This window comes from Sinohyriopsis cumingii, chromosome 9, assembly GCF_028554795.1.
Source record: "Sinohyriopsis cumingii isolate HCF-2022 chromosome 9, ASM2855479v2, whole genome shotgun sequence".
Lineage (NCBI taxonomy): Eukaryota > Metazoa > Mollusca > Bivalvia > Unionida > Unionidae > Sinohyriopsis > Sinohyriopsis cumingii.
In genome coordinates, this window is record NC_142969.1 from 121,398,595 (window position 1) to 121,414,748 (window position 16,154).

Here is a 16,154-nt window from a genome sequence, read left to right on the forward strand (position 1 = left end):
CCAGTCGATTAGATTTGTCTAGTTGACTGGTTGGTCCATAGGCAGATCCATATTGGTGTAACTCCACAACAGATTAAGGTATCTCCCTTTAACTTGCTACACATATTGAACTCTTGGTTTAGTTTTGCCTTTTGCTGTTCACAGTAAGTTTAACTATTTCTTCTGTTCATTCATTCACAATTTAAAAACTCCAAAATTGTTCCAAGATATCTCTGTGAATTTTTATCATTATATTAGACTAGTTGTCTATATGATCCTTCGGTTATTTGAAATTCTTCAGTTTTAGTTTTCTCCTTTGGTTTGTCCATCCATCCATCCATCATTTTAGACTTCTGTGTTGAGCCATATTCCCAAACTGCTGTAATCTAGATATGCTTTTCTGTTGAGAAGGTTGATTATCCCCTGCATCCAGGCTGACAAAATTAGAAAGGCTTTAGTATCTTTGAAGTACTTTTTCTATCCATCTGTATGTTCATCCATTCATCAAGCACATTTTGGTTTCTTGAGTAAAATATGCTAATGATACCAATAATGCATTGAACCAAGTTAAATAAGCACACACACACACACACGATCCCTTTTGCTTCCCTATATGCTTTGTTAATGTGAACTTCCTGCAGATTTCTTCTGTTTTTGAACTGATATTGGGAGAAAAGGCATTGAATATTAATGGCAGTCTTCTTCTTGGTTATAAACCAGGGGCTCAACTCAAACCACCCTGAGGGCCACACAAGGGCATTTTTGATGGCCCAAGGATTGCACCACCTTTATTATCTCAAATGACACCTTGTGATGGCAATCATTTTGCTGGCCACAGGATATGGCTTTGCGGGCTGCTTGTTTGAGACCCCTGTTATAAACCATTGTCTGATTAAAATTGACTAGAGTCGGATGTAAGTGTAACCTAGAGGAATGCTACATCAGGCTCACTTGTAGCTCTTGTTACTAGTCTATGAATGATTATGTTGCCAGTATTTTTAAATTGAATATTAATGCATGAAGAACATTGAAGAAAAATCTGTGACTATGTATTGAATACTTCTGTTAAAATAGTATCAGATTTGTAAAATAACTACTTCTAGCTTTTATCTTTTGTAAGTGATTTCTATTAGGTGGTAGATGGATTGAGTTTTCATCGAATATAATTAACTGCTTATCATTTCTATGTCATTTTATCACCTTTTATTTAAGAATCATTTGGCAGCATCAGTGGCAAGCTTTTTTCAAAATACATATATTCGTACAAGCCTTTAACATACCTTGTAGCATTCAATAGAAGAGTTGCAGACTTAGGCTGGGAAAAGGGAGACATTGTAATCTGTGGAACTCTTGTTTATATTTTATTTTAAGAAATCTTTCTTTTCTTTTTAGCATCACCTCCACACAATGATCTACCACCACCATATCCTGGCAGTTAATCCATCTATTGGAAGCCTGTCAGTTGGAAAAGGATTATGTGCTTAGATTAGCTGTGTCATGGAGCAGTCTTGAAATACTATATGTTTGTTCTAAAAAACGGGATCTTATAAGTTTGAATTACTATTTAATGTGCCATCTGTTTGTACATCACCCACCAATATGCCTTAGCCATAACATTGTGAATATAATGGAATCTGTGTATGACTTTACACTGAAAAAAAAAAAATCTGTCAAAGAATCACATTTCACATTTCTTTTTTATCTTCTATAACACTGAGACTGGAATTTCCTGCTGTAAGTGCAGTTGTATGGCATTGATTAATTTGTCACCTGTTTGTTATCAGAAGCTAAAAGAAATCAGTATTTTATATTTATGTTTCTGTTGTATAACCTCATTGATTTGCTTTTTTTTGTGCAGATCTTGGAGTGATATTAACATCATGTCAAAGAAATGCTCCCAAGGTGTGCGATCATGAGATTGATTAAAAATTTATACAAATCTGTGCACTTGGAAACTGGTTGTACATGAGAACTACTTCAAATTAATTTCAAGTCACGCATACAATAATGTACTTGGTGCAGTATAAAACTTTATTCAGCTGTTCACTCTTAAAGTACTTGTAGAAGTGGTAAAAATATTGTAGCGCTTGTCGCGACTTGTTTTGTCGTAACTGTTGACATATCTGGTTTCGTCAGCTTAACTTAAATGGTTGTTAATCTAAGTCAGGAAGAATATCAGATTATATGAGCTTGGAAAGGTTAAAGGATATGCCAGTGAGTGATTTTGAACCCTAAAAATGGCATTAATTTTGAAATTCGATGTACATGCTGGATGGACCAAAACAGATGGCATGACGGTCAAAGGCAGAAAAGGCAGACAAACAAGCCAAATTAAAATACAATTTAAAATAGAGTACACTCTTAATTTTTTTTCTACTCATAATTTAGCCCAGTGGAATCGTGCTACAGAACGATATAGCCTTAATATAAAGGTTACGATAAGTCTAATAAATAAGTATCTAAAAATGAAATTAAAAAGTAAAGATATTTCTTTGATTAAAATACCTCTGTTTGAACAAGTAGACCATGGCAATAGTGGACTTACAATCCTAGTACAGCATTACAGAATAGTAAATCTAGCATAGTAGTCAGTAGAGTGCTAATACAAGAAAGTTAGACTTTGGCAGAGCTTATGTTAGTGAAAAATTACTGTGAGCTTTGAAAGGGTGTTCTCAGTACAGAACAATATTCATACACAGATATGAAACCAACTAAGCTGAGAAACAATGAACAGATTAATGCCTTTACAACTAGATGCAAAATCTGTTAAAGATTTTGATTTTAATAGGGGTCTTAAAGTGGATAAGGAAGAAAGAGATATGGATATTTTGAAGTGTTATGTAAATAATGAAGTATGTCCTTTTCCTTCTCCCCCTCAATTTTGTTCTACTCCCTCATATTTGGAACAATGGGGGAAATCCCCCCATATGATAAAATCCTGGGAGCATCTCTGATGTCATTGAAGGGCATATTAACATGTAATGACACCAACAAACCATGAGACACAATCAGAAGAAAATGAAAGAGATCCAAAATTAGAAGATTAAGTCAAGAAAGCAAGATTTGCAAATCTGCCACATTTGTTTTTACCTAATTGTTTTTTATTTTCATTTAAGTGTTTTATGTTTTAATCCCAGTATGTTTGATCAGTTTCTTTTAGTCATATGCATGGGCAATAGTGGCACATGATAGAAAATGACCTACACACTTTCCCAGTGTGGTAACATGCATGTGACATGGATTCCAAACTAATTGTGAAATAAATAAGCTTGATCATATTAACTGACCTAATTGTGAGATGAAATGCTTAACATATAAAATAGGTAATAAAGCATGAATTTTATGGCTGTGTAGAAAACTGGCCCAAACTATTTGCGCTTCATTGCAATTGACAACATGGAGGTCAGCAACACCTCAGGGTAAATGTGTATACTGTCACGTTGTTGGACCAAGCATGTCTAAGTAAAACATTAACACTATGTACACACTCTGTTTCACCTTTTCAGTGCTGTAAATTTTTGGCTGACAATTGTCGAAACAGTTGCAAGTCGCAGCTCTTTGTATACTGTATTGGCATATCATAGTTCTTCATTGTATTAATGTTGTCCATTCAACTATGATGATTCTGTTGACAGAATATTTTTTTTTCAGATATCTATGGATAGCTATGAACAATTTTTATGTAGTATTTGAGGTTCCTTTACAGTAAATAATGAAGTAAACAACTGGTCCTTCTGTCCTCATGGGGAGGTCGGTTTTGGGTGGATAGGTAGTTTAATAGTTTACATGTCAGCTCAAAAGTTAAATGTTGAATGCACATGGTGCAACTATTTACAACAGTTTTTGACTCGAACAGTTCATTATTTACTTTGTCTTTTGGGAATCAGTAGGTAATTTTATGGCAATATTAAGGACATTTAAGGCAATACAGTGACAAATGATAGAGTGGGAAGAAAGTACAGCATGATGTTATAGAAGCGTACACATTTAAAATTAGGCCAAGTACATTTTTAAAATAGCATTTTGAGTTTTAATCTGATAGAAATGTGCCAGTAACAGTTTGTTCAGGATGACTACTGCCAAAATCATGTAAAGATTGGACCTTTTCTGTTTGAATCAAGTTTACTTCCATTACATAAAAAAAGAACCAGTAGTTTTGCAGGGTCTATGCTGGACTCGGGCTGAAACAACTTCTCTCCTGCCAGAAATAAGACAAAAGTTACATAAAATTGTGTGGTCTAAAGTGCTGTCTGTTATGGATTACTGCCATCTCACCTCTGTCTGCATGGGTTCGAGTCTCAGATTCAGCCAATGTGGGTATGTGAGAAAGCTTGCCAGTAGCTTCTCGTGGGTCGGTGGTTCTTTCCGGGGTTTTCCCCGGGTTCTTCCCCCACCATTAATACTGGCCGCCATGTATAGCCTATCGTGTGCTAAAAAATGGCGTTAAACCCTACAACAACAACAACATAAAATTGTGGGGAAGTGAGTCTGGTGTGGTTTGAACTTGCAATATTTAAATTATTCCCTTGAAATATTCATTTTGCTAAACCTTTGAGTCAAATAATATGAAATTTAAGGAAACACTCAACAGACTTTCTGAAAATGTTACAAAGTTTCATTGTTTGACTCAGCAAAATTGCAGTCTGATTTGATTCATGTGAAAGGTGCTAACTTGAAATAGGTTATTCTGAAAAACAGGTCACATTTAAGGTAGAAGCTTTTTTGCCTTCTTTCATATGAAATAAACTTGTTTTTCTTAAACTAGGAATCAGTCAATAATTCTCCATGGAGTAATCGTTTCTTATTGATTAGGCTGCCAGTGCATGGGGGGCCCTGAGTTGCCGATTGGTCAAAAGCGCTCTCCATTGCGGATCACTGCCATCTCACCTCTGTCTGCATTGGTTTGAGTCTCGGATTCGGCCAGTGTGGGTATGTGAGAAAGCTTGCCAGTAGCTTCTCATGGATCAGTGGTTCTTTCTGGGTTTTTCCCAGGTTCTTCCTCCACCATTAATACTGACGGCTATGTATAGCTTATCGTGTGCTGAAAAATGAATGTTAAACCCTACAACAACAACAACCAATGCATGGAATTTAACTATTTCAAGTTTAGTGTCTAAACTTTTTGGTGGGAATCATATAGATTGAAGTATAATTGCAGACATAAATAATCATTACATTGACAAATTCATAAATGGAATAAAAATACTTTAAGTTTTGTTTTATTGTTCTTTGAACAGAAAAGAGACACTAGACATAACATTGTACTTGCAACACAAAAACACTCAAATTCAGCTTTGCTTTTTCTCTGTTTAATCACCCCCTTGTACGGACCTTGCTTTCTGTAATGAAAAGCAAAATTGTGTTTAAAAGACAGTTAATGTCTAAGATGTAACATTGGCTTCTTCTGTGGACTATTAAATCCTAGCTAATCGATGAGATTAATTTTTTATTTACGACTACTATGCCAAGTGTTGTCGCTGCCTATCTTTTTGCTATTTTATTATAATCTTTATTTAATGTGATGTACAGTTTGGTGGATAAAGTTGATTTTTATAAATAGTTGTGATTCATTTTGTTGTTGATTTGCACACACACAAAATAAGCACACATAACTTTCATGTATTCGAACATGAGTATGTATGTGAGTGCACCATTGAATTTGATTAAGTTCTGTGTTCAAGTTATTTTGGCAGGGACTAAATAATATATATTGCAAAAGAAAGGGTGGCATGGCATTTTTATATCATTTACCTATAGAAAGGTTGTATATGTGCTGCAAGCTTGCAGATAATGTGTAATGTGTTTTATGAAAATTAGTACAAGTTTTGTAAATAAGACCTGTCTAATAGGATTTTTTAATCTTTTAATTAGAAATGTCAGAAATTTTTTAGTATCATTTGTTTCAATTGTACCAGGGTAACGACTGTTATCACTACACAAATAGAGAGAACTTGGTTGTGGGTGAATTTCCACATATTCTTATATGGTGGTTTCTGCAGTTGACTTTTTAACTTGTGACAGCTCTTATTATTCAGCATGGATGGTCCTGGCTTTTAAAAAGTTGTTGCCAAAAATATCGCTAACCTCAAAATTTTGTCACCAATTTTTTTAAAATTTCACCAAAACAAGTAGTGAATATTTTTCCAAGTCTATTAATGTAATAGGCAATGAAAATTGAAAAAGATGGGAAAGTTATTACTTTATTGACAACAAGCAATACAACCATGATATTGCAAAATAAATTATTACATGACTGTTTTGCACTACAATTGGTCTTTGCATCCTGCATCACCATTACTGCATAGGTATGACTGTTGTCACCTGAAATAAATGCATTATCAAATGTAAAATATCTACTTTATTTACATCTACAGTCTCTCTCTCTCTCTCATCTTTTTAATAGAAACATCAGGTATTAAGCAAATCTATGAGATTGTGACTTCCTTTTGTGGTCCCATTGAATGTCTTCACTCTAAATCCATGATTGTATGTACAGATTAAACAGCCAAAAAGGTTGTCGCCACAAAAATCGCCAGATGATATATTTTGTCACCAATAAGGAACAAAAATTGCAATTTGCGACATTGGCAAAGCCCATGATGATCCCTGATTCAGTGTTTTTAGAATTTGTATGTTTGAGTTGCTTTAACTGTAGTCAGCACAATCTTCATTCAGTTTAATGTATGTCTTCTATCTGAAACAGATAACATTGTTTGGTACATTTTCTTTGGCATCAGAATGGTTCTGGAAATAGTTTATAGATGGTCACAATATACTTGGGACTCATACAGTTGTATCTACTTTAGCCACGATCATTATTTTAAAAGTTATTTCAGATGGTATTTGGAACCATTTTGATGTCAAGAAAGTTGCATTGAATATAATGGAAAAGTTATCACTGCACTTTATACAAGAGGGAGGGGAGTGAGCTCAGAACCATGCTTTATGCAAGGGGGAAGGGATCCATCTCATCATAAGATTTTAAAAAGTTAGAAACTATTTTCTTCCTTCATTTTGATCATCTAATGCAACCTTAGCAATGGCTGTTAAAGGGAAATAATTCTCATCCAAAATGTGCCAATAGAGCTCTTGCAGTCTTATTTCCACCTGTGTGTATACTATTGTTGCAAAAGGATGCAGTGTTTGCTACAGTTTGTATACGTATACGGTAACCAAAATTTGAAGTTTAGTCTAAACAATTAGAAATTTTATGTTTCTGTCCATCTGCTAGTGAGACTTAATGTACATCTGACAGCTACTTGGCTGTAAGACATTGACTATGTGCGTGCTGTACCTCATTCAGCTTGCACATACCGTTACCATACACACTGCTGGAATGTTTTATGAACTCTTATCTGATGAATAAGCCTCCCAGTGTTACTTCTCATACAGGTTGTCTTCATCATTTTAAGAACAAAAAGCTCTCCTGTCTTAATTTTCTTAAGCAGAAAGTTATGCCAGAAAGTGATTAAATGTTTTTTTCGTCTTTAATCATATTTTCTTTGTAGTTCACCAAAAATTCATGATATGGTTTGTGTACTTGATAAATTGACTTTAAAATATTTTATATAAGAATCCAATATGCAAAGGATGTGTGTAAATTCTTGCTGTATTGTCATTATTGAGGTATGACATAAACTTATGTTATTTGTATTGATCTATGCTAAGAAGTAATTTTGTACTAATTTTTCAAACATGCCAGTACATAAATATATTTTTCCGTTCATTTTTTTGTGTGCAGAGAACTTTGGATTTTAATCAAGATTTTGCAATTGATTTTTCGTCTTCAAGAAGTCAGCAAGCAATTACTGTTTTATTTTGCCTGTAATTGATTATATCACCCCACCCTAAACCCAAGTAAAATAAAATGTACACAGTTTACATTTACTATGGTAATTGCAATAAATTTTGGTTGTTTTGATGGTTCTTTATTCTTCCAGACAAATGGAATATGTTCTTACATTAATAAAACATTTTTTACACTATTTTTATTGTCTTTAAATGCTGTCATCCATACACAATTTATGACTGCCAGTGATTTTAATTAATCTTTCATTGATATTGTACCAAACATTAAAATATTTGACATGTGTTATAATTCCAGTAAGACCTCTGCATGGAAGGTTTTGACAGACTGCTTGTTTTCTGAATACAGTAATTCATTTTATGCAAGTTAAGGCACAATAGTTCACAGGTTTATCAAAAGATAAACACCTTTCATAATATTGAATTAAATCATAAACACCCATATTTTTATAAATACGTTTCATGTTTTGAGGTATAGTGACATTTATCATTGACAGCAACACTTTATATTTTTAAGCAGTTTTTGGCAACTTTTTAGTTTTGTAGGCAAACTGAAACTGTTCATTTCAGTTGGTATTGAATTTGGCATGAGCATTTAGGATATTTTATATTTTGTAATGTTTTTATGTGTGCTTATTGTACAGGTTATATAAAGATATCTTTGGGCACCTTCATATAATTGCTTAATTCAGTAGGATCATTATTAGTTATGATATAGTCTCAGATGTTTCTCTTTTGCAACCTATTTTATTTTGCATTTAATATCTCTGTGTTATTGCTTCTTTCCTTAATTTTGAAAATAAAGTTTTAGGTTTTGAAATTTACGCTGTTTTTGTGCTTTGTATCCCTTCCTCCTAACTGGATGTACAGGGGGATATAGTGAAAGTGATGTCCATTTCTCCATCCATCCATTCATTTGTAGACGAAGTATTACTTAAGTTTCCTGTGGTCTTTTTTCTCTCAAACCATATATGTAGCTTTCTCATAGGTATAAGGCAGAAGCCTATCAATTTTGGCACGACTACAACCAAGATCAGGGGAGCTGAAAATGTGATTTTCTGTTCTGCATAAGTTAATTTTCAATTTGTAACATCTATGGTCAGTCAAAATGATCAATTTCCTTTTTCCTTCCATCCATCACAGGTTGGGTAGGTTTTAAATTCAGGTCATTTTCTCATCACACAGAGAGGGATGATGAGGCATTTGTATCCATGTTGACACAATTCTTACTGCATGTAGAGACCTCACAAATCTGTTCTCTTTCAGGGGAAATGTTAAGTATTATTTTAGCATATCTATCATCTTAATGTGTAACAGGCTTTTTGATTGGTTTAGTGCACATCAGAAAATGCAACAAGCTATTTGATTGGTTTAGAGCACACCAGACATCAGAAAATGCAACAAGCTATTTGAGTGGTTCAGTGTAAAATAAGTGGCATCAGAATCCTCAATTATCTGTTTAGAATTTTGATTCCAATTAAAGAAAAAGGTGCATTTTAAGTAATATCCGTATACGGATTCTGGAAATGTGTTTTTATAGCAGGGATTATAACAAAATATAATATGTAAATGATGGTTTTAGTTTTGTGAATATCCACTTATATCCACTGGTTTCACTTCAGAAAATGTTAGTGGTAAAAATATTTGCAGTAGATTGTTATCCCTGAATGACTTATTTTCATGTAAGAACTGTTTTGCATCAAACACTTGGAGATATAAATTTGAATTCACGTGTCTTGCATGTCAAAGAGCTGATATGTTTTGTGGTTTTCTTGTGTTGTTGTTTCCTCCAACATGTATGTGCTTCGGCTATTAATTTGGCATGAAAGTGGGTACTGGTAGAAAAGTGAGGGCATTTCACTCTTGTTGTTTTTCATAGTGAAACGCGTTTTTTTCAATAAGTCGTATTTTTCGTTTCTTGTGTAAACAAAGAAATGATACAAAACACTATTTCATTGATATCTTATGTTGCTGAAAATAAAAAACTAATGAAATTTTCAATAATGAAATCACCTTAAAAGCTTCCCAGAAGAATTTGTTTCAAGGAACTTTAGGAAGGGCATTTTTCATTTTGCAGATGGGAGGAAGGTAGGGACTGAATCACAAGTACAACAAACAGCACTGACCCAGATCTACAGTTTCTTAATATGCCAATATATCAGAGTCTACTGTTTGATTGAATCACAAATACAACAAAACAATACAGAGCCAGATCTGCCAGTGCATATGCAACCATTACAGCAGATCTCGGTCCATGCTCTTCATAGCGTGTTTCACATTAGGCATGTATAAGTACAGTAAGTTGAAAGTATGACTGAGAATTTGGCTTAGAGATAATAAAATTCTTAAGCTTGAGTCTGAGTTTGAGATTTGTGGTCAACCCTTACAAGAGACTTTATTTTTTAAACACCTTTTCTGATTGGCTAGATGTAAATCTCAAACTTAGATTCAAACTCTGTGTTTTAAGATCTTTATTCCTGATGTCAAAGGAGAAAATTCAAATTTTCAATGAGAGGTGAGTTTAGTTGTTACGTGGATAAATACTATCTTAAGTGATTCTGTTGAAAGATTAGATCTTTGTAAATGATAAGTTCGTAATTTACTTGCAGTGGACCTGAATAATTATTTGACCTGTAACAGAAAGAGAGAGGTTGAAGATGATGACACACTTTATATCAGCTTTAATGGACTGATCGCAGGTGGTCAGAGTTCATGTGAAATTAAGCTGGAGGCTGAGCAGAAGTTCTTTAGTTCCTACAGACTCTGTGTCGAAGCAGTGTCATATCATGCCAGTTGCAAGACGAAGTTGAAATATTATGATGGGATGTTTTCAGGAATTCCAAGCCAGGTAAGTTTGTTTTGCGTTTTACATTTTGATCATACTTTGTCTAAAGTGTAGTGAGTGCGCCTTCATATTCTCCTGTCTGTCCCTCTGTAAATCAGTCTTCATTACACCGCCTACATCATCTTGCCGATCCATCAGTCTTCCTTACAACCCCATCATCATCCTGCGGATCCATCAGTCTTCCTTACACCCCTACATCATCCTGCCGATCCATCAGTCTTCCTTACACCCCCTACATCATCCTGCGGATCCATCAGTCTTCCTTACACACCCTGCACTGTTGTGCCCATCCATCGGTGTTCCTTACACACCCTACATCGTCCTGCCCATCCATTATTCTTCCTTAAACTCCCTACATCATCCTGCCAATCGATCAGTCTTCCTTGCACTCCCTACATCATTCTGCCAGTCCGTCAATCTTCCTTACACTCCCTATATCATCCTGCCAGTCCTTCAGTCTTCCTTACACACCCTACATCGTCCTGCCAGTCCCTCAGTCTTCCTTACACTCCCTACATCGTCCTGCCATTCCGTCAGTCTTCCTTACACACCCTACATTGTCCTGCCAGTCTGTCAGTCTTCCTTGCACCCCCTACATCATCCTGCCCATCCATCAGTCATAAACTCCCTACATTGTCCTGCCCATCCGTTAGTCCTTCCTTACACTCCCTGAATTGTCCTACCAGTCCGTCAGTCTTCCTTACACACCCTACATCGTCCTGCCAGTCCGTCAGTCTTCCTTACACTCCCTACATCATCCTGCCAGTCTGTCAGTCTTCCTTACACATCCTACATCGTCCTGCCAGTCCATCAGTCTTCCTTACACTCCATACATCGTCCTGCCAGTCCATCAGTCTTCCTTACACACCCTACATCATCCTGCCAATCGATCAGTCTTCCTTACACTCCCTACATCATCCTGCCAGTCCGTCAATCTTCCTTACACTCCCTATATGATCCTGCCAGTCCATCAGTCTTCCTTACACTCCCTACATCATCCTGCCAGTCTGTCAGTCTTCCTTACACACCCTACATCGTCCTGCCAGTCCATCAGTCTTCCTTACACTCCCTACATCATCCTGCCAGTCCATCATCCTGCCAGTCCATCAGTCTTCCTTACACACCCTACATCATCCTGCCAATCGATCAGTCTTCCTTACACTCCCTACATCATCCTGCCAGTCCGTCAATCTTCCTTACACTCCCTATATGATCCTGCCAGTCCATCAGTCTTCCTTACACTCCCTACATCATCCTGCCAGTCTGTCAGTCTTCCTTACACACCCTACATCGTCCTGCCAGTCCATCAGTCTTCCTTACACACCCTACATCGTCCTGCCAGTCCATCAGTCTTCCTTCCACACCCTACATTGTCCTGCCAGTCCGTCAGTCTTCCTTGCACCCCCTACATCATCCTGCCCATCCATCAGTCATAAACTCCCTACATTGTCCTGCCCATCCATCAGTCTTCCTTACACACCCTGCATTGTTGTGACCATCCATCGGTGTTCCTTACACCCCCTACACCGTCCTGCCCATTCTTCAGTCTTCCTTACATACCCTGCATCATTCTGCCCATTCACCAGTCTTCCTTACACACCCTGCATCATCATAGCTGCCAACCCTCACGAATTTGGTGTGAATTTCACAACTTTTTCAGTGATTCACGGATTCATGCCGCAAGCCAAAAGTTCACAGATTCTCCAATCCTCAATTTTTTTAAATCTGTAATAAAATAACCAGTTTCCCGTTAAGCGCTAGTCGTGATATTCGCAGTTGCCGAAATGGTCCGGTACTGCTGGTCATGATATAAGTAGATCTACAGCTGATTAGTACAGTTGGCCTGGTAGTAAGCATTTTAGCCTATTTTAATCTATATGTATAAGAGTAGTTTTACAAATGCTTTTGAGAGACACTGGGGCCTAACTGGAATTTTGCTCAGCGCATGCATCACCAAAATGGATTTGAGTTACCATTCAGCATCGCATGTAAGATCTTGAAAATGTCTTCACCACCAAGGAAAAAGAAATGTATTACTCAAAAAGTCAAGTTTAATTTGGAATATATCAAAAATTGGCAGTGCATTCTGCCATTAAACCTTGATATTCATCATGCTTTTTGCACTCAGTGTGCCATCGCATAGACGACGTGAGGAAAGCACGTTGGTTGCAAAAAACACGTAGAAGTTAGGAAAATTAAGAATTCGCAGATTTCAGCTCTGGAATATTTTAAGCCATCGGCGGAAGACCTGCAGGCTACCAACACCAAATCATTATTTGTAAGTTTTCTTGTCAAACACATTCTACCTTTATCAGCTGGAGACCATGCTAAACATTTGTTCTGACAAATGTTCCCGGACTCGAAAATCGCTTCCATATTTTCCAGTGGAAGAACCAGATGTGCTGGAGCTCCTGTGCATTCCTCACAGCAACAGTGACAGAGAAAGAGTATTTTCTCTAGTGAGGAAAAATAAGACAGACTTTAGGGTAGGGCCTCCTTATGTGCAGAAAATTTGTCAGCAATTTTAGTCACCAGTATCATGTCTTGATAAATAAATATTTCTGCATATATGTCGTGTTTTAGTTTTATATTGCGAACTTGATATAGTGTAGTATTGATGGTCAGAGTGGATGGAGTTATTGTCATGGTATTTTTCACTAATTCATGAGCAAATTCATGACTTTTTATCCCTATTTTCACTAATTGTGAGCCTGGAAGGTTGGCAGCTATGCATCATTCTGCCCATTCATCAGTCCTACACTCTCTACATTATCCTGATCTTCTATTAGTCTTCCTTACACTCCCTACATTGTTCTGCCCATCCATTAGTCTTCTTTACACTCCCTGCATCATTCTACCCATCCATCAGTCTTCCTTACATGCCCTGCATTGTCCTGCCCATTCATCAGTCTTCCTTACACTCCCTACATCATTCTACCCATCCATCAGTCTTCCTTACACTCCCTGCATTGTCCTGCCCATTCATCAGTCTTCCTTACACTCCCTGCATCATTCTGCCCATCCATCAGTCTTCCTTACACTCCTTACATTGTTCTGCCCATCCATCAGTCTTCCTTACACTCCCTGCATCATTCTGCCCATCCATCAGTCCATGTGTGCTTATGGCATGGCCTTGGGTCTGTACATCCATGTTTGTTTTTTACTTTCTAAAACCTGCATTGTTAACTTGGATCAAACTGGGCTGGAATGTTGCTTTAATAGGTCAAGCTGTATAAGAACTGTGTTTGGAATGACTCCTTTAGCGACATTATGTTTTCTCCATTGAATAGTTTCCCAATTACATTAATGTTAGGAAATAAATTTATGAACTCTCAAATCTAGCTGTCATGGACAGATCAAAATTTAATCTTTCATGTCTGTACACCTTTCAGACAAACGGAAGCAACTCACCAATTACCTCCCCTTCCCACTGAAGGTGTCTGTCCTTGTATTAAATGCTTATTATTGTAAGTTTTTGCTGCAGTGAGATCAACATTGCACAACACTGCCTCGTATTACCTTCAGAAAATCAGTTTGAATTCTATCCATCTGTGTAGTATTGATTATAAGAGTATCTGCTACATATTGACAACCTTATGTTGGTAATTGAGTCAGTAATTGTGTAAATGTTTTCAGTTTGTGGAGTTTCCTTACCTTCCTGTCCAGTGTGGTATGGTTGGTATTTTCTTTTGGGTGTCTTACTCATGAACACTGCTGGGATTTTTGTGCTTGTATAATGAGTACGCTGTTGTTGAAATGAATACACATGGATCATTTTCCATCATTTTGGCCATTCTTGTGCAAGAAGTGTAAGGTCATCACAGGTGTTGAAGGGACATTCAAGTAATGCCTGACGAGGACAACCCCCACAATGAATGCAAAGATAACCTTTGTACATGAGCTTTCAATACTCTGACCTCACCATAGAGCATAGTTTCAAAGCAGCTGTTGAGGAGATTTATAAAATCATGTCTTCCTTTGAATGCCCTGAGCAAGGTATATGCACATAGACTTTGGGGATGAGGATGGATACCCTACATTCAGTATACTTCTGTAGTCAGTGAGGACTAAAGGAATGTCTGACAATTCATTAGACAAAATCTGAGACCCATACAGTTCAAAGGCTATCTTTTCTACATGTCAGTTACCAGCACTATTCCTATCCAGTTGTTACCACACACATGCAGACTTGGTGCTGAGGTGTACTGAGTTTGGACTAGAACATCACTTGATCTGGCATCATTTGCTTTCCAAAGAATTGGGCAATTAGCATTCATTGGAGTCTACTGCCCACATTGCCATAGTGATTAAATGGACCACACCCTGATATCTTTTTGCAGTTTGGATTTTGGTGAGACAAGATGCCTTGTCTTCAGTTAAGCTCAGTTATTCATATGCTTTATGCACACACTCCTTTGGTCTGCCAGTGCTCTACTGTGGCCATGTTTTGAAGATGTGCAGAGGCAGGTGTCACAAGAACCATCTCTTCAACTATCCTTACCACCTCTTCCAGTTTTTCTCCCATTCAGTCTCAGAGATAATTGTAGCAACAGGAGACAAGGCTGAAACTCAGCATAACTTATGTCTGAAGCAGGTTTTGTGTTTCAGAAGTTGTATATTGAAAGGGATAAAAACAAAAATTCTCCTTCCCCAACCATGAAAACAATCTCTTATCACTATGTCACCTGTTCTTCACTCACCAGACAGGCAATGGAGAGATTTAATAACTGAACTTTCTGGGGTTCAGTTGCAGACTCTTTCTAGTACCTAAGCCACTACAAAGCCCAGACTGGTTATAGACCTCAGCTGACTCAAAAATGACATAGTCACACCAAAGTTCAAAATGCAGATAATGAGTCAACTACCTTAACTCCATTCTGTCTGAGCTGGGCCTTCTGGTGAATTGGGAGAAATCGAATCTCATCCTTTCCTAGCATTTTGTCCTTGACCTATCTCAACCTATATAGTTGCATCAGTTTTTAAATTTGTAGAGTGGGATTCTTAGCAGGAAGTGGATTTCTGCAAGAGCTCGTGCAACTCCTCACTGAAACTGAAATGTGACAAAACATCTTTCTTGATAACCCAAGCTTTTTTGAGCAGAGTGATTGAGTGGTATGCCCATTCAGTGGACCCAAACTATCTCCAGATCAGGTCATACAGTTCTGTGGTCCTAGAATAGGTTGCTATCTGCAGGCAAACAAAATGTGGCCATTTTTGTGCACTCTCCTTGATCAATACATCAAGAGAGATGACAATGCAATATCTTGTTTTTGCTCTTAGGCTCTGCCTGAAATGCATGGAAACCAGTTATAGGACCTGAAAATGCCTCTTGTTTTTCCTTTTAGGCTCTGCCTGAAATGCATGGAAACCGGTCATAGGAACTGAAAATGCCTCTTTTTTCTGGTAAAGGCCAGGAAAAATGACATATCTCCGTGTTCTTGTCAGTGGTACACTCAGGATATGCTGAAGTCTTTCGGGAGCAGATGCCTCATTTAAACTTTGGCTTGTGAGAAGTTAAGTGAGC

General features: G+C 37.0%; 1 protein-coding gene across 4 annotated transcripts in view; it reads left to right on the plus strand.

The window, feature by feature from the left end:
- The window catches only part of LOC149792624 (uncharacterized), a 65,274-nt gene that overhangs the window by 22,001 nt on the left and 27,119 nt on the right, over positions 1 to 16,154 (plus strand). For 3 of the 4 annotated variants that reach the window (XM_089971255.1, XM_089971256.1, XM_089971254.1), the window contains exon 6: positions 1,372 to 8,609. In XM_089971255.1, coding sequence (XP_089827381.1) covers positions 1,372 to 1,418 — 47 coding nt within the window. In that variant the 3' untranslated portion in view covers positions 1,419 to 8,609. Of the gene's footprint in view, positions 1 to 1,371; positions 8,610 to 10,394; positions 10,634 to 16,154 lie in introns of those variants that run through there. The other variant, XM_089971257.1, reaches the window with a different exon arrangement.